Here is a 24200-nt window from a genome sequence, read left to right on the forward strand (position 1 = left end):
TTTGTGACCCCACTGAGTCACCACATGTGGACATTAGCACAGTAAATTGATTTGTCACACTATAGAATGAGATAGTACTAGATTCTTTAAAACGCCCTTATAATAAAACCAAAGAGGCATCATTCCCTTGGGGAACCTATTCCCCTGCTGTCAGTGTTTTGAGCTGTGTTTATCATGAACCTATCCCCTATCAGTTGTCAAGAGCTCTGGACAGACTGTTTCACGCTATGTAAGCTCCATCATCATCTCGGGGTTTGCGACATGGGACTGTTTTCCCCTCTGACAGTTTCTTTCACACGAGTCCTGCTGATTCTGAAAGCGTGTCTCTCTCCAGTGTAAGTGACCATTAATTGCGTTTGTGTTGATGTATCTACGGCTCTTGGTCTGATAGTACAACTGGCAAATCTGATGCCTGACAAGTTGGCCGAACCTAATCAGGACAGATCAGCTGTTTCCCAAGGTGCCACCGGCTGTAATTTTGGGATCCTTACAGAGTTATCATTCGCCAGAAAGACAAGGAACTATAATTCTGTCAACACTAATCCAAAACTGTGCGTTCAAACCAGCTGTGGCTTCCCCTATGCTCGAGAAAAGATAGCACTTGTCAAATAAATACCTGAGATCCCGGATAAGCAGAAATAAGAGGATGGGGATGATACTGTGATGGTGAGGGATTTTATTTAGTTTTTTAAAGGAAACCTTCACAAGTAAAAGCATGAACCCTCAGGCATAAAAGGGAGTAGCTGACTAGACACATGCCAAACCCCTATCTTTTTGTTGCCTGCTTCTCATTGGGCACCTTGGTGCATATTTGTTCCACTCTCTAAATCAGCAAATACCAAAACAGTCTAAGCCTCAGAAGGGAGTCTCACAATGGTGACCTGGGCTGCCACTCCCAACAGTGCCTTGGTGGGACACAAGCTCGCTGTGGGGCAGTGGTCCTATTTTCAAGCTGACAATTCAGCATGTCACACTCAGACTCCTGTTGTTGCCTTGCAGCCACAAAACCAAGAGGGAATGTTAGGAAAAAGAACTTCTGTCTTACTGTATCGCTTTGGTCCGTCTTCCAAACAAAATGAAAGTGTTAATGTGGCATCATCTTCAAAAAATTCAGTGGCAAACGCATCCCACCAGAGGTTGTCACTGTCCTGCAAAGAGACAGGGCATTCATTTAACAGGCAAAGGCAAAGGCAGCACTTATTTCAATAAAGACAAAGAAGCAAGCGGGGGGGGGGGGGGGGCGGGGGGAGAGCATTGGAGGAGGAGGGGTAACGAAGAAAGCAAACAAACAAACAAACAAACAAACAAACCAAAATCATGGCTCCTTACTTAGCATATGATTATATGTATGACTGTTCTGGGAGGAGGCTGGTAGTTTGTAGTCCCTTTTTAAATTAATTGCTTCAACTGTGGCACAAATTCTAGTTCACTAGACAAAATAACACCAACTCAACCAACTAAATATTAAATCTTGAGGAGATATTTGGAGAAATTTTTAAAATGTACTCTGCAAAACAATGGCAGTGTCTTTATGAAAGGGCGTTTGTTTGGTATAAATGCACTCAAGGTTGTGGCTTTAGTTTCTTTCGTTTGCTGTCTGCTGTCTTGAGAGTCCACGTTTATGAGTGGGAAATATACACAATATTACAACCAGGTTAAGGGTGGTCTTTTTTTTTAATGATTTGATGAAATAGGGATATTTATGGTTTTTCTTTTTATATAATGCTATCATTATAACAGACAGGTATTGCATCATTCACACACACAAACACACAAAAATGCAGATGCAACTATCTCATGCCTGTGGATTTTTTGAAGGATTTTTTTTTAAGGCAATAACTTGTTTGTTATTAAAGCAACTGTGAAAAATAGAAAAGTTTAAGAGAACTCAGGAAGCCATGCACTATGTCTGTTGCTCTTGCATTCAATGTTTTCCTTGTTGTCTAGAAAACACTTTAGGAAGAATGCAGCCGAAGGCCACTCAAATCACCACTGATCCCCAAGGGGTAAGGGGACCCACAGCAAAAGTGGACACAGTGTCCAGTTGAAAGGAAGCTAGTGTCCAATTTACCCCAAATTCTTAAGCAAAACCTTCTTCCCCAGATTGTCTGCTCTGGTGCCAGATTGGAGGAAAGATAGCTCCCAGCTGCCTGTCAGATGAGTGGAGCTGGGGGTGCGAGGGTGGGGGGAACCACGACTTACTAGGATCTTTTCCATATTCCCCCAAGACTAGGGACCTAGTGGAGACACTGAAACCTCCCAGCTGACCATGAAGCTGTCCTGCTTAAGAAAACATTTAAGTTGTTGTCACTGGAAAGCCTCAGGAATGAGCCTCCATTCCTCACAAGAACAATTAAGAAGCCTGGGAAGATTGATGCTGCCCTCTCCCACAGAAGGGAAGAAGCTCAGACAGATGAATATTTCTGTCTCTTTCCTTGGATTTCACCCAATAGCCACATTAAGGCCAATGCTTTCCTTCAGAAAATACAACACTAAACAAAACAACCCCAGGATAGTGAGCGGACCCTCACTCAAACTACCACTCTGTTCTCTTTTCTAAAAGTATTTTAGTGATCACTTGCTATGTCTGGTGCCATATACGTAGACATCTGAATTTTAAAAAAAAGGTTCTGCCCTCAACACCCACTAGCAGAACACCAAATAAGCAATGTAAAGGCAGCCTTGACCATTTCTGAGACATTCACATCACATAAGCTCTATGTTATAGAAGTTTCTAGAACATTTAGAAAAATCCACCAGTGTGAAACTAGAGACATCAGTTTGGGAAATAAACCCCATTTGGAATGATGAACCCAGTGGTTTATCTGGCTAATGCTATTCTGACACCTTTTCCTGTGTCTTACTATCTAATCCACAAATCTCTTATATTTGTTTTTACTTTGCTTTCTTCTTCAGCACAGGGATTAGTTTCAGGGATCTGGGCTGTGTTTCCCTCCTGCATCCTCTAGCCTGCAGAATGGTCCATGAAGGAATGTGGTTACTCATATCATTTTCTGTGCTTTGCAACTGTAAAATCTATACTCTCAGTGAGAAATCTACCCTACCACGCATGTTCAAACACAGGGTGTCTAAGATGTTTCTCTACCTCTGTGCTCCTGCAGCCACATGCCCCTAACCAGTCTTAGAAAGGGGAGAATTTTACATTAGGAAGAGAGAATAAAGAACAGCAAGAATATATCCTGCCTTGGGTCCCATTCTTCCCCTTGCTCTCTGTTTTGTGGTGTAGAATTTGCTGGCAGGCCTCATGCCCAGGGTTGCTAGGTACTATGCCACTGGTGGAATTTTCCCTTCCTGGCTATTAGAACTTGGGTAGTTTAACTGACTTTGTAAAAAAAAATGCCAATAATCACAAATACAAATGTTATCAAAATAATATCCCCTACTTGGGGTAGCTGTTAGAATGAACTTGGTTAAAGGCTTTAAAGTTCCTGCAGACATAGAATCCCATGAAGATCAAGAAAATGACATTTGCCTCTGTCCGTCACTTCTACATGATTTCAAGGGCAGGAACCACTCCATGTTCATAGGAACTGCATCAGAAAATGAATCTGATTAAACAATTTATGAATGAATCAAGCTTACTTTCATGTTTCACTCATTTGCAGCCTATACACCAGGCTCCAGCATTTAGTTAAAGACCTGAGTGGAAACTAGAAAGCCATGTTTTTGCCTTGCTCATTGGTTGGAATTTTTCCCCATCCAAGTGATCTGACACTTGGGCTAGGAGATATAACTGCAAAACGAACTAGTATAACACAAATATTAAGGAGAAGCCCAGGCTGACGTAGACTGTTGGGAGAATAGATTATGCTTGGGCTAAAATAAGGTTAGGAACTGACTGTGGATTATGGGTTCTCAACAAAGCTTCCATGAGTGAGAACAGAAGTTGCATATGACCCTAGGATGGATGTCACTTGATTCAAACAAACTGCAGGAGAGTTGATATGCAAGGGTACAACAGCAGCAGAACCCTAGAACAATTGGTGTTGTTACACATCTTCAAAGAACACCCACAAATACATATGGAATATTTGAGTTCATATCGCCATGCCCATGAAATACTGGCTCTTGTTACTGACAGAGTTAATAACACTTCTTATTGTACCCATACCTTACTATACCCCAACCCAGGAACCTCACTGGACAAAACTGTCCTGCGAGCTTCACTGTTCGTTGACCTTTCCTTTTTTGGCTGATTTTCAGTTGTCACAAAAATTCTTTGCTATGTTTTCAGTGAGCAAGATGGCTTAATAGGGAGAGATGCTTGGCATGTAAGCCTGAAAACATACATGCAATCCAAGAACCCACAGTGGAAGGAGAGAACTGACTCTTAAAAGTAGTTCTTTGACCTGTACATGTGTGCCAGAGAATAAACATATTGTTTTCACAAACACACACACACACACACACACACACACACACACACACACACACACACGCAAAGCACACTCGCACACACACACACACTAATAAAAATAATAAAAAATAATAATAGTTCTTAAATTTAAAAATTCTGTGTTATATTTTAAGTTAGAAAAACATACATATAAAGTTTTTTTTGATTAATCTTTAATTATAAGGATACAAGTATTTATGTAGGGAAGAAAAAAGAACTGGAAGAAAAACAAAAAATAAAAAATAAAGAAAAGAAAAAATTTACAGTCCTGTTTCAGCTGTTCATAAAGGAAGCTGTGTCAAGCCCACACACCAAGACCTGTGGGTTAGGAATAGGACCCATAACCCAGTGTTTCTAAGTGTTTTACATGCAATAAACTACCTTGTATTCATAACTGCCCTAATTGCTTCCAACAAGTAGAACTCTTGGCCTTTTGAGAATTTATATCTTTAACCTCTGTATCACCCTAACTTGAATATATAAGCTCTGTCTCTTAATAGTTTAATGACCTTCGCCAACCCACCCCTTTGCATGTTGGTTGCTTTGGTAAGGGAAGACTAACCCGGGTGGTCTGTGAGGACTGAGAAGAAAGCTGCAAGTAGTGACTGTTTGATAAACTCTGTTCTGAATAGTATCTCATTTGATGCTTACATTATTTGTAAAGAAATCTAAATCCTCAAAATGTTAAGCTGCTCAATAAAATTAAAAATAAGACAGTAGTGAGAAAGTTCATACACAGTCTGTCTAATTCCAAATCCACGTGCTCCTTTCCCTCCAAATTCTGCTGAAATGATTTCTGTTTCACCTTGCAATGGATCACGGGTGTGAGAGCTAATAGTCAGCTGGCGTACCTTCAAGCATGTGTCTTGGAAGATGCTTCCTCCTCCAGCCTTTATGACTTCGAGGACCCACTTCCCTTCACCTATTTTTTTTTTTTTCTGGTACTGACCTCCTCTTGCTGCCTGCTATAGCTCCTAGGACTGGGTGGCAATCTATGCATTGAAGAGGCTAGGCCTTTCTGAAAATGGAAGATTACAGCCACAGTGTCCCCTGCTGAATGAAATTAGAACCCTTGCCAGAATATCCAAGAGTATGACCTGGTAGAAACGTGGCTCTTAGCTCTCTAGCTCCATCACGAGTCATGTGGTATGGTGTCTTTCTTATGGACTGGGAAATCAGGCAAGCATCAAATCTTGTTCTCCACATCTGCCTTTCCCTGGCCGAGTGGAGCTTGACAATTTAGCCCCCACTGAAGTGCACAGGAAACTGCTGTCGACTCATGGTCTTGCAGCATTCGTAGGCACAGTCCTGACTGTTGCCCTACGGAGCTTAAGGAGGGGTTCTGTGTATCGTTATCTTTCCATCTCTGGCCAATTCTTCATAGAAATGAGTAACGGAGAGATGAACAAGAAACTGGAACGGCCAGGTGAGGCCCTACCAAGCTAATGGGTTTATTCCTGGAGTCCTGTAAGAAGCTGGGGATTCTGAGTGCAGAAGCCGGGGATGGAGGCAGTGTTTATGTCAAGAATTGGTTCCAGAGTATAACCTTTCCCTCTCCCTCTCCATCCCTCCTCTTCCCTCCCCCTCCCCTCCCCCTCTCCAATCCCTCCCCCCACCCCCACCAGGGCCACAGAGGGGCAGGGCCAAAGTTAGCATTCAGGCAGAAGCTTTAAAGCCTGTCTCTCACTCACACTGTCATTCTGGAACAGGCTCTCAGGTATGCTTCCTTATGGCACATGAACACACTACAGACCACATTCAAATGAGCCCGGCTTTATTTACTTTAAGGACTCAGAGAGCAAGGCACAGGATGATGAAGATTGAAGCCCACTCTCCCGAGCTGACAACGGTTCAGTGATAAGCTGGATTCCTTTCTAATGAATTGAAATAAATAAAAATAAATGCTTAGGGTCCCCATATCATACAGTATATTTCTCTCCTCCCCCGCCCCCAGGGGCAATTGTCTCTTAAAAATGGAATGAATCTTGCTAGCTCAATTCTAATTTAAATGCATACTTAATTACATGATATGCAATTCTATTGTTGCCAATGTTTTGTTTAAGTGCTAACATATATTATTCTCCTCTTCTTTAAATAGTTTTTTATTACTAATGGAGTTTTATAATTAATTATTATTTATTAATTATAAATTATCTAATTTATTAAGAAAGAAATGTTTGTTTTGTTTGTTTGTTTGCTTGTTTGTTGTGTGTATGTGGAGAAGGGCTCACAACTGCCATGACACATGTGTGGAGCACAACCTATGCTTCTTTCCTTCTTCCATGAGATCCTTAGGGATGGAATTCCAGACATCAGGTTGGATCAAAGGGCTTTTACCTGCTGAGTCATCTTGATGGGCCTGAAACTTTAATTGCTTTGTTTGTAGATTTAGTTTCTTTTATTCTGCTGGGGCTCATGCCCACGTTTCTGTGCACGTCCAATCAAGTGCTCTATCACTGAGCTACATGCCCAGTCCTCAATTATCTGTTTGGAAAGCCATCCACTTTATAGAGACCCGGCTCTTACTTTCTTATATTCGCCGAACACTACTGCATGAAATGAATATATTAACTTTATTCAAACATTTTTCCACTACCATATCAAACATCTTGCCACCATGACTGGCAGTGAGAAATCTTGGTGGCAAGATTTCTATAAATGTATAAGAGTTTCTCAGGGACTGATATCTGAAGTAGCCTAGGCTTGAGGAACATGCTGGGCTGATTCTTTGGTCCTTTGATTAGTAAGACCTTGGATTTCACTATTAAAGACTTCTAGTTTGATGGATGGATGCACAAGTAGAAATGAAACAAAGAGAACCTTTAAGTGATGTGTTTCTAAGTGGGATCAATAGAGACTGCAATGGAATTACAAAGCAGACACTGGCTCTGCCAGGAGGAAGAGCCTCTACATCTATGTGTCCAAGAAGAAGGGACACTGGAGCAGAAGGATAATTGATATCAGAAGAAAAGTCTGTTCTTAATTCAACGGGGAGGGCTATGCTAGGAGCTTTCTTACCCCAAAAGGAGGACACATCTTGGCACTGTCGTAGAAAGCCCAAGTCCATCATGGTCCTGTGCAGTGACCCTGAAGAGTGATGGGATTCTATCCCCCCTAATTCATGTGCTTGTCTAGCTGTGCACCTGTCGCATGCAGCTTCTGTTCCAGGGACCTGTCTTTTCCCAGCAAACACGCACTTTCCATCCATGCTGCTGCTTTGTATTTGAACTCCCTGGCTAGTGTTCAGAGGATATTTCCAGGTAAAAACTGGATTTTTTTTCCTCAACCCTAGAAAGCTATATAGCGACTTCCAGGCAAATAAACACAAAATTAACTAGGATGGAGGACTGGCAAGGGCAGTACTGTTGACAATTCTCATATATTTTAATTAGGTAAAAATACCATCGAAGCTCCTCTATCCTAAATAATCCCCCATATGCATTTAAGTGATTAAAATTCTTATTTCTTTTGTCCCATTCACAGGTGAGCCCAAGTCCCACTGACAGCCAAGTCATACATCAGGATGAGAGACACACTCATGCCAAATAGCAGAAATGATCCTTAATTATATTAAAACAACCCACAGAGGTATTTGCTCCCATCCCGAATTCTCTTCCATTTCCACTCTGTCCCTCTCCACCAAAAACATGATCTTGGTACTGGGGATGCCCCCCGGCATCTTTAACTTAAACACTGACAGGTTACGGGGGATTTTTGCCAGAGTAATTATTTTTCAATTCAACAATAATGAGAAATTACCATGGCAACCATTCATCACGTGGTACACATATAACCCCCCTCCAAAGAATGAGCTACACTTAAAGCATCTGCTCCTTAAAAATGTGTGTGTGTGTGTGGTTTAATTAAACTAAACCAGGTCAAAGTAGAGAGTGTTATGTAGGGGTCTGAGAGAGGGAGGTGGGAAGGGTGTTGAGTGGCTTCAGTACTTTGTGGTCTAGGCAGGAAGACTGTTAATGACACCTGTTCTGCGCACACATACTGACTGTTCTACACTGATTTGTATCTCACCTGAATTTTAGTCACTCCCATTTGCACACATCAGCTAACGAACTGAAGACCAAGAGATCGGGGTCACCCTTGCATTTCTAAATGTCTTTGTTGTTCCCGGTCTTACACTGAGATAGATAGGAGACAGAAAAAAGAAATCGCTCAGAAACTGCCTTCCGTCTTACATTCAATATTGGATTTTTTTATTTTTAGGACAGTGTCTCACTGTGTGGCTGGGTCTCTTTATGTAGCTCAGGCTGGCCTCAAGCTAATAGCAATACTCCTACCGCAGTTTTCCCAGGTATTGAGGTTATAGATGACAGCCACCATGCTGCCTAACCCTTTCTGCTCTCATAATCTCTAGCTATCTTTTCTCCTAGATTGTGAATTTAAAAATAAGTCATGTTCATTCAGAAGACATTAATAATAATGGTCAACCCTGAACCCTGTGACTGCCGCTGTTCTGACCTTTCCCAATATTATATAGGTTCTTAAAGCTTTATGAGCAGACCCATCCAATGTGTCTCCTTACTGTGTCCATTTCACAGATAAGGAAACCAAGACTGAGGAATTTCACCACTTGTGCTCAGTTACACAGCTATTCATTTCCAAGGAAGAGCTCAAATGTGGATAGTTCAGTGTCTACATTTGGACTCCCCACTACGGATGTAACACACCTCTATCCACATACCCCACAAAATAACCTCAGCGGCATGAAATTCCAATGACTATTTACTGCACTGAATGTGAGCAGCTTCCCCATCTCCTCTCAAATAGACAACCCAAAATGAGGCTTTCCAACACCCCTACAGAGTCTGTGAACAGAGAAACAAAAGTAAAGAGTTTGGGCATATCTTCCCTTGCTAGCTCCTAACTGCAGAAGCAAGACATGGATAAAGGCAGGACCTTTAAAGCCCCTTTCTTCTTCCTATTCCTCCTCCTCCCCTTCCCTGTCTCTTCCTTTCTTATCTGTAGGGTATTTTAAGGGGAACAAAACCTTCCGTGCTTCCATTCTTTTCAAATGATCAACTCTGATCTTGTTTATTTTCAGCTAAACTGCATTTTATTTGATGGTAAATGTTTGCTATCAACCTCAGAGACATCCGAAAACTGCATGTTGCCCCTGTCGACAGAGCATCTTGGAATTTCACTCACAATCAAAGATTTTCCATGGAGAATGGAGTTGCTATACTCAACCTGATTCAAGTAGATGCCTCTGTGGAAAAGCGGCAGAGTAAAAAACGACAGGAAGCCCTGGCCCTGGCTCTGGTTCAGGTCCATATGTCTCTTCAGTAAAAGATAGATCTGTGTCTTTCCCCCAGAAAAATAACTAAGAATTTCATGCATTTCCTTTTCCAACTTTGACTCAATAAATCACAGTTATGAACATTGCAATAACAAACGTTGCATTGCATCATCAAAAAGTGTGTGTGTGTGTGTGTGTGTGTGTGTGTGTGTGTGTGTGTGGTGTGCTTTTGCTCCCCAAATTAAGCCCTTTGCCACCAGACTTATCACAGTTGGAAGAAAATAATTTTTCCTTTTTACATTTGGATTCCTGCCGAGATCTTACAATCTCTACTTGTGCCTTTTGTTTTACAAAGACACAAGACACTTGGCAGGTGTGTAACCAACAATAACACAAGTACTTCTATTCACTACATGTGGCCTTTAGTCTTCACAATGTCCCTCTTAGGTTAGTGACTTCCTTATCACAATTTCATGGAGAAACTTTAATCTTCAGGATATTAAAAAAAATGGGCCCAACTCACAAGAGGTATATAATCTAACAAAAATAAGCCAATACCCGGATGAGAAACCCCTTTCAAGTTTTCAGTAGGGAGAGTCCAAGAGACTCCCCAAACAGTATATATCACTGTTGTGGTTTCTCAGAGACTGAGAAAAGTCCCCATTGCTGAAGATAACATGAACACCGAACAAAAGGTCCAGAGGAGCTGAGCTAGGTCTGACCTGAAAAGTCCCCTCCCGAGAACTAGCTTTCCTAACACTGAATGATGCTCTACAAACTTCCAAGGGAAGAAAGCAACCAATATTCCCAACCAGCTGTGTGCCTATGAATCACAGTGACAACCAGCATGATATGCACTAAGCATGATATCACACCATAGCACTAAGGGAGCAATAGTGGGACCCGCCTCTTGTCCATAACCAGCAACTCTCTAGGTGGACCTAGGCATGCTCAACAGGAAGGAAATCATGCCTTATCCTGGAAACTTGGCCAATTACTGGAGGCTAGTGAAGTCATGGATCTTAGAAGAGCACTTATTACTGTCACTCCACTAAACTCGCACAGTACCTAACTGCATTTAAAATATTTATCACTGTACCCACAAATAAGTGTGGCTCTCACTCCTCAAAGAATCTTTTCCTTGCAACAGATGGAGATTATTACAAGAAACCACAACTAGTCAAAATACAGAGAATGCATAGTTATAGAGTGCGCAGCCCCAGTGGATGCATCTACAATACAATTCCTGCACCTAAGACTCAGAAAACACCAACAGACATCTTAGCATGGTAGAGAGAAATCTCATAGGGCCTCACCTATACACAAAGAAATACTGCCAAACTAAGAAATTCTAAGAGCTAGAGAAAGAGTCTTTACCAAGGATGGGCACCCTAATTATTTATTTAATGCCAACAGATCACTCCTGAAATACAAGTTAACACTGAATGGACTAGGCATATTGTGTGTGTGTGTGTGTGTGTGTGTGTGTGTGTGTGTGTGTGTGTGTGTGTGTGTACGCGCGTGTGTGTAACAATAACAAAGAAAAGGAAATCCTGACCGAGAGGGGGCAAGGGAGTAGTAAATGTGAGGGACTGGAGAAAGGAAAGAGGAGATGGAAAACTATGTAATTGTATTTTAATTTAAAAAGAAAAAGATCCAAGGTCCCAGACCAATTAAATGGCAATGTGGGAGACTTGATGGGCTCTTTTCTGTGGAATTCATTTTCTTATTTTATGCTTAAGCATGGAAGAATGCCATTTAACATATCAAAAATAATATACAGGAGACCCTATGTGAAGCTGTCTTGCAAATGATCCAGTGATGTGTCATTTTTGGTGCATAGGTCTCCTGGTTGGCAGTTCTGTAGTGGGGAGCACCACATGTCAGATGACATCATGCCCTAATGCATTAAGTCGTCCCAAGTGGCAGAGATCCCATGAGGCGGCACTAACTGGATATACTGACAAGACCTCACCATGGAATCATGGGCAGCATTTTGTCCTCCTGCAAAAGCACAGGCAGATGAGAACAGCTTTGGGAAAACTTGAAAGATTCAACAGCTTTTTTTTTTCCCTGACCCATGCCAAGTGTATCAAAATGGTTGATCAAATGACAAATCTTTCTTTAGATCTGCACCAAACCTAAGGGGACTATGCTAGGACTCGGGCCTCAGAATGCCATTAGAAAAGAAAGCCCAACTGATTTTTCTTTGGGGTTGGGGAAAAATGAGACATTGTTGTGCAGAGAAAAAAAAAAATCCTAAAATAGAAGAACCTCAACACATCTTGATGATATTCCAATGTCTCCTTCCTGATCTCTTCACAAGCTCTTTCACTGGTTGTTTTATATGCAGGACATCCTAGTCTTTCACAGTCTCCACCTTCCCTCAAGAATGGCAGTTCCAACTGACTGCTGACCCTCTGCTAAAGGACACACTGGCCTCTGACTAGTCAGGGCTGCAGCCAGGCCCTCTCAGTTGTAACTCTAATCTGTTGACTGTCTTAGTGTGTCCCTCCCCTCAGTCCTTACAGCTGCTTATTGCCTTGAGTATACAGAGCTGTAGGCCTGGGACTTGGTCTGGTAAACCATCTCATTTACCTTCCCTACACTGCTGAGGGTTTGGCCTTTCCCATAGACTCCTTCCTTCTGTCGCAGGCTACAGTCCATGTTCTACAGGGTGCTTTGGGCCAGTTTACCCTTCTGCGCCTCTGTGTATATTTTCCTGAATTTTGATGTAGCTCTCTGTTCCTTGTCAATCCAATCTCAGGTCCCTTGTCACTTCAGATCATCCAACCCATGGGAGACAACTCCCTGTAACATCAGCCTGCCTTCCTCCGGGGAAGCATTCCACTGATTGGTTTGTTGTTTATTGTCTTGTCAATGAAAAAATGGTTCATGAGACCCTGTTTATACTTTACCATGAAGTATAGGATGGATGCTTATTAAATGACTACCAGAATAAATGAATATACAAGAAGCATGATAAACAATAAAAATATGGAACGATAAAAAATAATAAAATAAAAATAAATTCACTGAAGAGAATATTCTAATCTCCCTTTAAACTTCCACAGGGCATTATTTAAAGTAATGTTTACTTATGGCTTATAGCCCTGCAGACCCATTTGTACCCTATAATGTAAAATGAAGAACACTGGCCAGAGAGGCAGAAAGGTAGGATAGACAGGAAAACAAGTGCACACGGGGAGGGAGTTCCAACAGAGTATTGTTAGACAGGAGGGTAAGGAGGTGAGACCCTACTGTTCAAGGCACACAGAGGGTTGGCATGGTCCAATTCGATGCAAACACACAATAGAGTACCAGGGGCTTACCAGAATCTTTATTCCATTGAAATATTTAAATAAATACATTCCATGAATTAAAAGAATTAAAAATATTCATGCCCTTTGACTCAGTAATTCTATTCCTGGGAATCCATCCAAAAGACATAATCCAAAAATATGTAAATGCTTTATACGCAAAATTATTCACCATGGGAGTACTCATAATAGGGAAAAAAAGAGTCATGAACAATGTGCTTACTTTACCATGCAGGAATGGTTCAAGAAACTATATGGACACTAGAAAGAAAATAGAAATTTTAAGAATACTGTTTACATACAGCTTATAGCACCACCACAGTATTTGTACATTATAATATGCTGTGAAGAAGACTGGCTGTAGAGGCAGAGCGATAGGACAGAATGGGAAAGAGAACAGCAGATGCACACTTAGAAAATGGGTGAAAAACAGAAAGAGCATGGTCAGGCAGCAGGGTCAGTGGGTGAGACGCCACTGCTAAAGACATCATTCACTTTGGGTATAGGACTTAGAAAAACATCAATCTGGCCAAGAATCTCTTCCTGCCTGCTAGCTTTCACAGTAGTAGGAAGTCCTGGAAGAGACACGAGACCTGAGGTCTTCCCCAAGGTTAGAACCTGTATGCTACAGTACTGACCTTCCCAGCAAGACTTCCCTATCGGGACTGGAGTGGCACAATGCTTATGGGTTCAATCAGTTATTTCTTTATTGACCATGGGTCTTTAATAGCAGGGATTTCATGTCTGGAACTATGAACCTGGCCAGGATGAAACACTTGCTAAATAGTATTGTGACTGTTTTTTCAAATGTTAAAAAAAATAGATTATACCTCTAGTAATTAATATATTCTATATGAAATAAGCACATGACGGTAGAAAATAAATTTCAAACTACTAGTAGAAAATAGGAGAGAGTATCTGACATTTTTTACCTTCAGAAAAGTGAGACATTGTAGAAATACACCAAGAAGACAGATCATATGAGAAACAAGCAATCCCGTCTGTGTATCTCAAAGAATTATCAGTTTAAATGTCAAAAGGCTTGATATACAAGTGACCATCTTTGATGGGGAATCATGCCTACCACAAGTAACAAACAACCAAAAATCAATTTAGCATAAAAAATTAAGGGACGTGAGCCTGTCATTCCCATAACATAATCCTGATTTGTCAATAATGCTATTTATTTTGTAATTCGAAAATGGTGATAAAACTAAACCACTGCCTACTCAGGACAGTGTCATTGTGTTTTTGTTGCTGTTGTTTGTTTTTGTTTTTCAGTAAAACCATATGTTGGTAAACAAGTGAGAAAATAGCAGATTTCTAATACTCTGCTTCTCAACAGTGTCTTAACAACTCCAGGGATAGCTCCCATAACTCTCAGCAAACAAATCCATTCTCCTCACCCTGTCTTCTCTCTGATATCACTGAACCTAACAGCTTCTTGACTTTGAGCTCTGTGTCTTGCGGAGGCACCATGCTTGTTATTACTTATTATCATGTGTGGCTGTGTGTGTGTGTGTGTTTGTGTGTGGGCACTGTTTGGGAAGGTATGGGAGTTTAGTTGGATGTATTCAGTAGGGACAGGTCTTTGAAACTTACACTGATTTTTAATTTGGGTCCAGCTGTTACTTTTTCATCTGCTATGATGTGTAAAAGGCCACACTATAGGTTCCTATCAACACTGACCATGCATCTCCAGCCACCACCCCTTTCCTGCCATGAAGACCTACACACTCTGAAGCTGTGAGCTCAAATAAGCCCTTCGTCCCTTAAGTTGTTTCTGAAAGATGTTTTATCACAGTGCTGAGCAAAGCAACTAATATACCACATACAAAGAGAAAGGATCCAATGTCCTTTGTACTAACTTAAGGCATATATTTGACTTGGCATCCAGTGTCAAAGAGGTTGTCTACATGGGTAAGGACCTAAGAGCCTGGTAGTTGTGTGTGAACTCTCAGACCTATCTTGGGACTCTCTCCCAGAAGAATCAACAGTCACCTTTGAAAGATATTAACACACACGCATCTCTCTCTCTCTCTCTCTCTCTCTCTCTCTCTCTCTCTCTCTCTCTCTCTGTCTCTCTCTCTGTCTCTCTCTGTCTCTCTCTCTGTCTCTCTCTCTGTCTCTCTCTCTCTGTCTCTCTCTCTGTCTCTCTGTCTCTCTCTCTGTCTTTCTCTCTCTCTCTGTCTCTCTCTCTCTGTCTCTCTCTGTCTCTCTCTCTCTCTCTCTGTCTCTCTCTCTCTCTCTCTCTCTCTCTCTCTCTCTCTCTCTCTCACACACACACACACACACACACACACACACACACACACACACACATGCAGAGAGGGCTTGGAGAGGGAGAGGAAGAGGGAAGGAGAAGGTGAGAACACAAATGTGTTGTATCATCTTAACCTATATAACACCTGTACAATGATTCTTCCCTTAACAGCTCTATTATCCACAGGTTGCTTATTGCTGCTCTCCACACTTACAGGGACTGATGTGCTCCACACTGCCTGTCCTCATCCCACCTCTGCATGACCACTGCTCCCTTCCCATTTGTCTACATAGGATTGTCCCAAACAACTTCTGCCAGCACCTGCTAGAGCACCTGGAATCCAAGGACTATCTTTTCTGCACCTAATCAATTTTCCAAAAGAGATCAATGATGGACATACAATATCCCATACAGCATCTCATTTGCTTTATTTATGCCTTGACTCGAGGAAGTTAGACAATTTGCTCAAAATTACCCAACAAGCAAGTATCAGATCCATAAACACCCAAGAATGCTCCAACTTCCAGTGAATGTACGTCTATTTTGAATAAAAGTGTTAAACAAAACTAAAAGTATTTATGTATGACAAATAAATATAAAAATTAACAGGGCAAACATGTAAACATTACCTACATGTTCCTAGACTTTGTATTTGCATACCAGAGTGAAAATAAGGACAATGATGAGAATTACTAGATCTTTTCTCTGGAGGAGGAAGAGTATTGCTTTCCAGTACTCAGACTAAAACGACAAGTGGCACTAGAATTTACAAAAGAAGAAATGAAGTTCAGGAAAAGTCAAGAAGTTTGATTGACGTCACTTGCAAATGAAAGCAAAATTCAAATTTACAGCCCTGAAATGGCTAATTTTGCATGTCCAACTGAGTCCCAGGTGCTCGGATACTTGGGTAATGCTATTTTGAATGTGTCTATGATTGCTTTTTCAATGTTGTTAACACATGTTAACCTGTACTAAGCAGACCTTCTCACTGTGACTGGGTATCATCAAAGCAACTAAAGAGTGGATAGAACTAACAATATCCTGTCCAAGAAGTAACTCCAGGGCTAAGGTGGCTTAGTCTGTAAAGAGACCTAAGTTCAAACACATTTAAAGGCCAGGTGTTGGGGATAGAAAGATGGCTCGGCAGTTAAGAGCACTGACTGGGGTTCTAGAGGACCCAGTTCAATTCTCAGCACTCCCATGGTGGCTAACAACCATCTATAACTCCAGTCACAGAAAGCCTGAGTACCAAGCATGCACTTGGTACACAGGTATACATACAAACAATATACTCATACACAGTAAAAAAATAATAAAGCCAAGTGTGTTTGTGCTGTGGAAGCAGAAATGGGTGGCTCTCTGGGGCTCAGAGTCCAGCCATTCTGGTCTACTTGGCAGGCTCCAAGCCTGCGAAAGATCCTGTGTCAGACAAAGAAAGTTAAGAACAAGGCAGAGAGAAAGGTTGTTTTTTGTTTTTGTTTTTGATTTTTTTAGGTGTACAGCACCTGAGGAACAGTATACATGTGCATACATATACAGGTGCACACATGCATGAACACACACATACATAGATTCAGACATACACACAGACAGACAGACACTCAGAAGCAAGGGTTTCAACCTGACTGCTTGAGCTTGGCCTTTGCTTTGTCCCACTCATGTACTCTAACTCAACATTATTGGACTTTGTGTCTCTTGGGGGTCTGGTGCTCTTGCGTCACCTGCCGAGTTGAGAATTTATCAATCTTCATAAGACTGTGCACCAATCCCGTATCATATAGATAGCTTCTCTTAGGTCTGCTTCCTTTGAGAGCCCTAATACTGCGCCGAAGCCCTGGTATGTTACCATTCTCTGTATTAAGTAAAAATAGAGCTGTTTTCCTCCAGGTAAAGAAACAGCATTAATTATCAATAGTGTGTGGCAAGGGACTCACTAACACATTTCACTACATGTTATTTGTTTTGTTCTAACATCTCAGAAGCAGCCTTTATTCCTATTTGTTTACACGTTAGAAAAATCACACTGCAGGTTGGAGACAGGTAGGGGGGAGGCTTGGGAATTCCAGGAGCCTGCCTGGCTCTATAGCTCTGACCCCGACTGTAGTTCTTCCAGTGTAAAATGTCAACAGCATAAACCTTACTGGTCCAAGATGTGTGAGGTTCACGTGACATTTGTTGAGGGTTGCTGCTTGCAGTGCCCCTCTTTCCCAAACCATAGGAAGACAAAAAGTAAAGGAAGCAGGCATCTAACCTGATGACCTGGGTTTGCTCCCTGAGAGACACATCATGGAAAGAAAGGACATACTACGTTGGCTTCATCTGTTCCTTGTCCAGTCATTGTAACAGAAGGCTAAAAATGATTCCCAAGTAATAAAGGGAATTATACTACATGATTATAGAAGCTCAGAGAGTAATTCCAGTGCAGGAGCAAGTGATTACACATTGCAACAAATTAAAACTCAAAAAAAAAAAAAAAGCAAAGGGAAAAACAAACACAACCAAAGACCTCTCAAGTCCCTTAGAAATGCTATTTAATAAAGCAAACTATATTTCCTATAGAATTCCAGTCTAGGAACATTTTGGCCACAAAGAAGCAATTAGAGACATCTATGATTTTTTTTTTTAAGACACAAAACCAAGGACAAACACGATGACTTTGTAACAAGAAGCCATTTCTCATATCCACCCTGCACCAAACCACAGGGCACAGAATGGCTGAAGGGCTTGTATGCCGGCACATGGCTAAGATCAGCCGAGACAGGAGTCCCAGAAGTCAGCTCTGCCTTGCCTTGTTGCTAGAACACAAAGAACATAAAGCTTCAAACCAAGTAAAGGCCAGGCATAAACTGCCAAGTAAGGACAGCCTCCATGGGTGGCCCCTCTGGCCCTCTATGATTTAATGAGAAGAAAATGCAAGGTCTGGCTTTGCTCTCTTTGGCCTTGATGAGAAAGTGGCCCCATTCCTAAGGCTGGATTTGATCAAGGCTGCATCCCCCCCTTGCCAGCCATAAACATCGAATGTAATTTTCGGTGAGCAGCATTCCTCACAGTAGAGGCACATAAGTCACGTGCCTGCAGCGTGGAACGCGTCTTGCTACAGAGGATGAGGAATAGGACCAGTCTCCCTGTCACTCTTCCATATCCCTCAGCCCCTGTGTCCCTTGCTAGAGTAATTTCTCTCTGTTTTCTAAATACCACATGCTAACTTTTTCTTCTTTTTATTTTTTTGGGGGAGGGAGGTGTGTGTCTGTGCTTATTCGTCTTGCCCTTCACATCTTGAAGATGTGTCCTTTTTTTAATAATTAAGGCCCAGATGCAATGTCATCTCTGAGAAGAAGCCTTTCTCTGCACCATCTAGCTGAAGTGGCTGAAGTGACTGTCCCCTCCCCCTGATTTATTTCCTTTTAGGAGCTTAGAACTGTTCAAAGAGATCTATAGTACTAACACGCTCCTGTATGTTTGCTGGTAAACCTGACCCTTCCCTCAACCTAGACCATAGACTTCAGAAATCAGAGGTTTTTGTGGTTTCGTTGGCTTTCAACTCATTGCTCGATTTCGGACAGAGAATGGGTACTTGATAATATCAGTCGACTGGCAGGATGGTTCAGTGGGTAGAGATGCTTGCCCCTAGACCCACTCATTAGAAGGAGAAAACTGACTTTGACATGGGCACCTATGTATATATGGGCACACATATAAACACAATACAAATAAAAATGTAAAAAATAAAATTACTATCAGCAGGAAGGTAGAAGGATGCCTCAGTGGTTCAGTGTGCACTGTGCTTGTACGGTACCCTTTTCAGCTTCCAGCACCCACATCAGCTATTTTACAAACACTTGTAACTCTGGCTCAGGGGGATGAACTGATTCTGGCCTCCACATACACCTATACCCCCATCCACAATTCCACACACTGCTGCACACAGCCACACAACTCAAACTAAAATAAATCTTAAGAGAATAATATCAGTAGAATTAGATAGAAATGTGGGCTGCTTGTGGTTTCTAAGGCCTTAGAAAGTCTGCTGTAGCCAAGAACCTCTTTTGTTTTGTTTGTCTTTTCAAGGCTGTTGAGTGTTAAGTGTTTTTCAGAATCTAAGACTGTGGTAGTGAGTGTTAAGTCTTTCCACTATCCAGAAGGAATTTGGATCAGAGACAGAAGGAAAGAAAAGGATGTGCCCAGCAACTCAGCACCAGGGGTGGAGCTTGTGTTGTTCTGAAGGAGAGGCTGGAACCAGAACCACAGTGCAAGATTGTGCAGGTTCCCACTGTAAAATGCTGGGTAGGCTGTGCCCTAGAGGTGCTGTAGTGATGTGCCTTAATCTTGTACAGTTTAGGCTGTCACTGCTCTCACACTCAGGCATGTCAGCAGGGCTGGATCTTACAGAGATCTTATAGGACACATCTTTTCTACACCTTTCCCCAACTTCAGGGATGCTGCTGGCTCTCCTTGCTGTCTCTTGGATTCCAGATTTATTATCCCCATTTCTGCTCAATTATGATGTTCCTGTGTGTGTCTTCGTGAGCCTGTCACCTCCTCCTGATATTTCCCCTCCTCATCTCTTCCTTCCTCCTTTGTCTTTTAGTACTGCTAAGTCAAACTCAAGGCCTCATTCTCATGATGGGTGATTGATTGCTCATCCCTGAGCTACACTCTCATCCCTGTTTTCTCCTCTTATAAAGACACTGGTCACCCGGCAAAGAATGAAGCTCAACTTTTGCACAATCCCTGTCAGAGAGTAGGTGCTAAATAACAGGTGAATTGAGACAGGCAATGTGGCTCACTGCGTAAAAATACTTTCTGCTGGGTCCATAGCATGTATGAAGCTCTGGGTCCAATCCCCACCCTCACATAAAATAAGGTGCAGCAGTGGTGGTGGAGGTGGTAGTGTGAGCATGTCTGTCATTTCTAACACTGAAATTAGACACAGGAATCAGGAATTTCAAGGGCACACTCAACTACATAGAGTATGAGCACATCCTGGGCGTCATGATATCCCTGAGACTTTGTCTCTAAAACACACACACACACACACACACACACACACACACACACACACACACACAAATATAGTCACTGGCCCCATCCTAACACAGTTGTGTTAGTCCTATCCACAGTCGAGCATTGGTCGGGCTATTCAGCAAACAACAGAACCTCATTTGCTTCCCACTCTCATTCCTATGTGGGTGGCCAAGCGGGAGTGAAAAAGACCATCAGACAAACCCAGGCCACTCACGCTCAGAAAGAGCACTTTGTTTCTCATAAGCCATAAAAAGGTTTCAGATAACACATTTGCTTCAGAAAGGATAGATTCTTAAATGAGACTGATTTCAAGATGGGGCATCCTGTGGTGTGCACTTAAGGAGGGAAAAGCAGATTGCAAAACCATCACTCATCTGAGCAGCCAGGAGCTGCTAGCAGCATCCCAAGTTCAAGTCCAGGACAGGGAAGCCAAGTTCTAAGATGCTGCCTCCATCTCTCTACCCCCTGCAGCTAGCCAGCCAGGCTGAGGCATTAGTTCCACCTTGTTCCTCTGAAATGGCAACATAGGGAAGAAACAGAGCAAGCTTTGTGGAAAGCTCAGGGTTCCCAAAATAACCCTGCCATGCTGAGAAACAAGAAACAGTGGGGGATGGAAGGGTCGGGCTCTCTTGCACTAATTTTAGGACTGGGGTGGCTCTAGGCATAGCTATTTGTACTTGTTAATGTCATATCCAAAGACACTGATGTTCAGGCTAACTTACTGTGTGTTTGCCCAATGAGCTCTGCTACCTCCCAGGATAGTGGAATTCGAGAGTGGCACAGCCACTCTTTCTCAAAAGCTGTAATGATTAAATGATAATGCAATGTGCCTGGAAGGGAGAAAACACTCCACAATGGCTTGCTGCTATTATTTTGCATTCAACAAATAATAATTGGGCTTTGACTATGTGTTGAACTGTGCACCAAATGATGGGGATGAAGTAATAAATGAAATAAATATTACTGTTCCCCTAACACCTCTCCCCACACAGCATACCTCAGGTAGAAGAGATGCAAGACCTAATAGCACAAATTCACAAGTACTCTCAATGGTAAGAGTGGGTGGTTAGGGTCAGCTTATGATATCAGCATGTGTCACAATTGCCTTCAGACAGGCTTGGTGCTAGAATGCCATGGCCAAGGCGCTTCAGGGTTTTAATTCTCTAATCTTTCTAGACATCCCTCTGCCTTTCCCTCCTCAATGAGGGAGTCTGGTGAGATGCTGTACAGGCCCTCTCCCCAATGCTGGTGAGCAATGGAGCAAATCAACTGTCTGCTTTGAGAGAGATGCAGACCATTTGGAACCAAATCTGGACCAGGATAGCAAAGGAGAAAGCTTCAGATATGGTGGAGGAAGAAAGCCAAATAGAACAAGCTGAAATCCAGTGTGGCTGTTTACGCACTATGGGAACTTTGGTAACTACTGAGCCTCCAAACCCCTTGGCTTTCCCAGCTGTCAACAGGGATTGGTTCACTGCTTCACAGATCTGGTTTAGAAATCAAATAAGACCGTGCTTATGAAGAGATTAGCATAACAATGCATGTAGTGACACCTCGCCAGTGACTATGGTTATTGGAAAGCAAACAAGAGAATTAAAGTACAAGGAATCAAAGCAAAGATCCCATTTCTTTGCTCAAACTCTCAGCCAGTATCTTCCAACCAATGTAAGGTAAAAGGCACCCTAGTCTATAGTCTACTACAAGGCACAGGAAAGATGCGTCAGCAGTTATGAGCACTTGCTGCTCTCTTAGAAGACCAGTGTTATCCTAGAACCCACAGTACTGTCTGTAAACTCTAGGTCCAGGAGATTTTATGCCCCCTCTGGCCTCCATAGACACTGCATGCACATGATGATATATATATATATATATATATATAGGTGGGAAAACACTCTTACACATACAATTTAAACATGGATTAAATAAACAGATTAAATAGAGCAGCCTGTGAGGCCCTATGCAATCTGTCTGCTCACAGTTGAGGCTCTGTGTACCTGGCACTCCCTTCCCATGTATACCCCACTCCAGAAACCCCTCAGTGTGCCCTGTACAGTCAACTACAGGCTGCCTTTGAACTAGCCAGCTCTCCTGTAGACGATAGGATGGCCAGTGATAGCAAAAAGCTGGCTGTAGCAATAGTGCAGGGTCAAAGTATTCTGTTCGAATCTCAGCTCTGAGGCTTATCTGGCTAAGGGTCTGGTGTAAGTATTATATACAAATACGAAATGTTCCCTCACACCCGTACGCTGGAGGACAGATGTTGAGTATCTGTGAGCTGCTTAGCTGTCTAGCTGACATGTCATTCGAGTCCTCTGTGTACCTCATATCTATCTCCCAAATCCAAGTGGAAAAAGCACGAATAGCCCACTTTATAGATAGGGAAATGGAGGCCAACAATAACCAAAGCAGATCTTACCTTATTTGGCCGTAGAGGTCTTTCTACATTGTATTGTACAGCAACAGTTTCAGATTCAATGTCACACAGATAAGAGTTCACCCATGACACATGTTTGGGTACTATCTCTATGGGCCATTGCTTTATTTATCCACTAAACCCATGAGCACCCTCCTGACCTGCACTACAGAGACACATGGGTGGGCCTTACCAACAGAAGAAGGGTGTTCAGCTTCCCTGGGGCCTGTACTGTCTATGGTTATCTTACAAACAAGTCAGGTAGAGACTTGAAAATACCTCCTTGGCGACCTAACCCCTAAGCTACCTCTCACATTTAATCTTCTGATGCATCTGTATATGAAAAGAACACAGCGTCATACCTGGCAGTGTGGCTTATTGATATTATTCATTCCTCCTTGGGATGTATAATAGTATCAGAGGCCAGTGCAAACTCAGTAGGTGTGCAGGCACAGAGAAGGCCTGCAGTATCTCCATATCAGGGTGCATTTCCAGCCCTTACAACAATGCAGCAAAAAGAAATTGTGTTTTGTCTTGGTCCACAAGCATCTTGTGCTCTGAAATGTTAAGTTGTGGAGATTGCCAGTGTACAGGGAATCTCCTGAAAAACTGAATCATAGGCCAGTGGTCACAGCCATGGTGACTTAAGATCTACTTCATAGCAAATGTCACCTAACATTAGATTTGATTGACACCCTCAATGCTTTAACTGTACTATACAAACAACACTTGGTGATGGCAGTGGCAACAGCATTAAGTTATCATTGCCTGAACATTTCAATGGATGCCAAGAGCTAATGATGAGCACCGTCCATGGGTTGGTTAGTGTAGCCCCATCAATTGTATGAGGAAACAGGTACTATTTGACGAATGAGGAAACTGAGTGATGTTATCAGCACAAGACTCAGTCTCATAGAGCATCCATGGAGTACAGGCTCGTAGGATCAGTGTTATACAGACTGGTTTCTTCCAGATCCTATACTTGGGTTCTAAGACCTGAAAAATTATGAGATGATGCACTTTCTGAAGGCACATACAGAGGTTGAGGAACTAAGCAAGCTCACCTCCCCAGCCTTTGGAGGAAGAGATGTAAGGATCTCTTTATGGAATCTCAGACACTAGTCCAAATAAATCCATGTTCTTGGTGAATGTCTTCAGAATTTGTCCCTCTTCCTATTTGTGTTGGAACAGCATTACAAGCCGACAAGCCCAATTCTTCCCATTTCTCTGAATAGGATTACCCCCACATCTGCCACATCCTTCCTCAAGTAGTGTGCAAACTGCAGCCAGGGGCCCTCATGTACCCCAGGATAGCCATGACTGCTACTCAACACAAAGCACACACTTAATTAAAATGGTAGGAGGGTTTTTAGCAAACTATTCTGTAACTTGATTGTGCTGTTCTTAGGCATGGACTTAATAGGTGAAGATGTCAGGACTCAATGGCAAAATGATGGACAGTCTGGCTAGGTGCTTTAGTTTCTGTTCCCCTCTAGAAGAAGCATTGG

General features: G+C 42.3%; 1 protein-coding gene across 14 annotated transcripts in view; it reads right to left on the reverse strand.

Annotated features, from left to right (window-relative positions):
* Positions 1-24200, reverse strand: part of Ldb2 (LIM domain binding 2) — a 363805-nt gene that overhangs the window by 232357 nt on the left and 107248 nt on the right. For all 14 annotated transcript variants that reach the window (XM_017320689.2, XM_006503755.4, XM_006503756.4 and 11 more), the window contains exon 2: positions 1046-1148. In XM_017320689.2, the coding sequence (XP_017176178.1) occupies positions 1046-1148 (103 nt within the window). The remainder of the gene's footprint in view (positions 1-1045; positions 1149-24200) is intronic.

The sequence above is a fragment of the Mus musculus genome, chromosome 5 (assembly GCF_000001635.26).
Source record: "Mus musculus strain C57BL/6J chromosome 5, GRCm38.p6 C57BL/6J".
Lineage (NCBI taxonomy): Eukaryota > Metazoa > Chordata > Mammalia > Rodentia > Muridae > Mus > Mus musculus.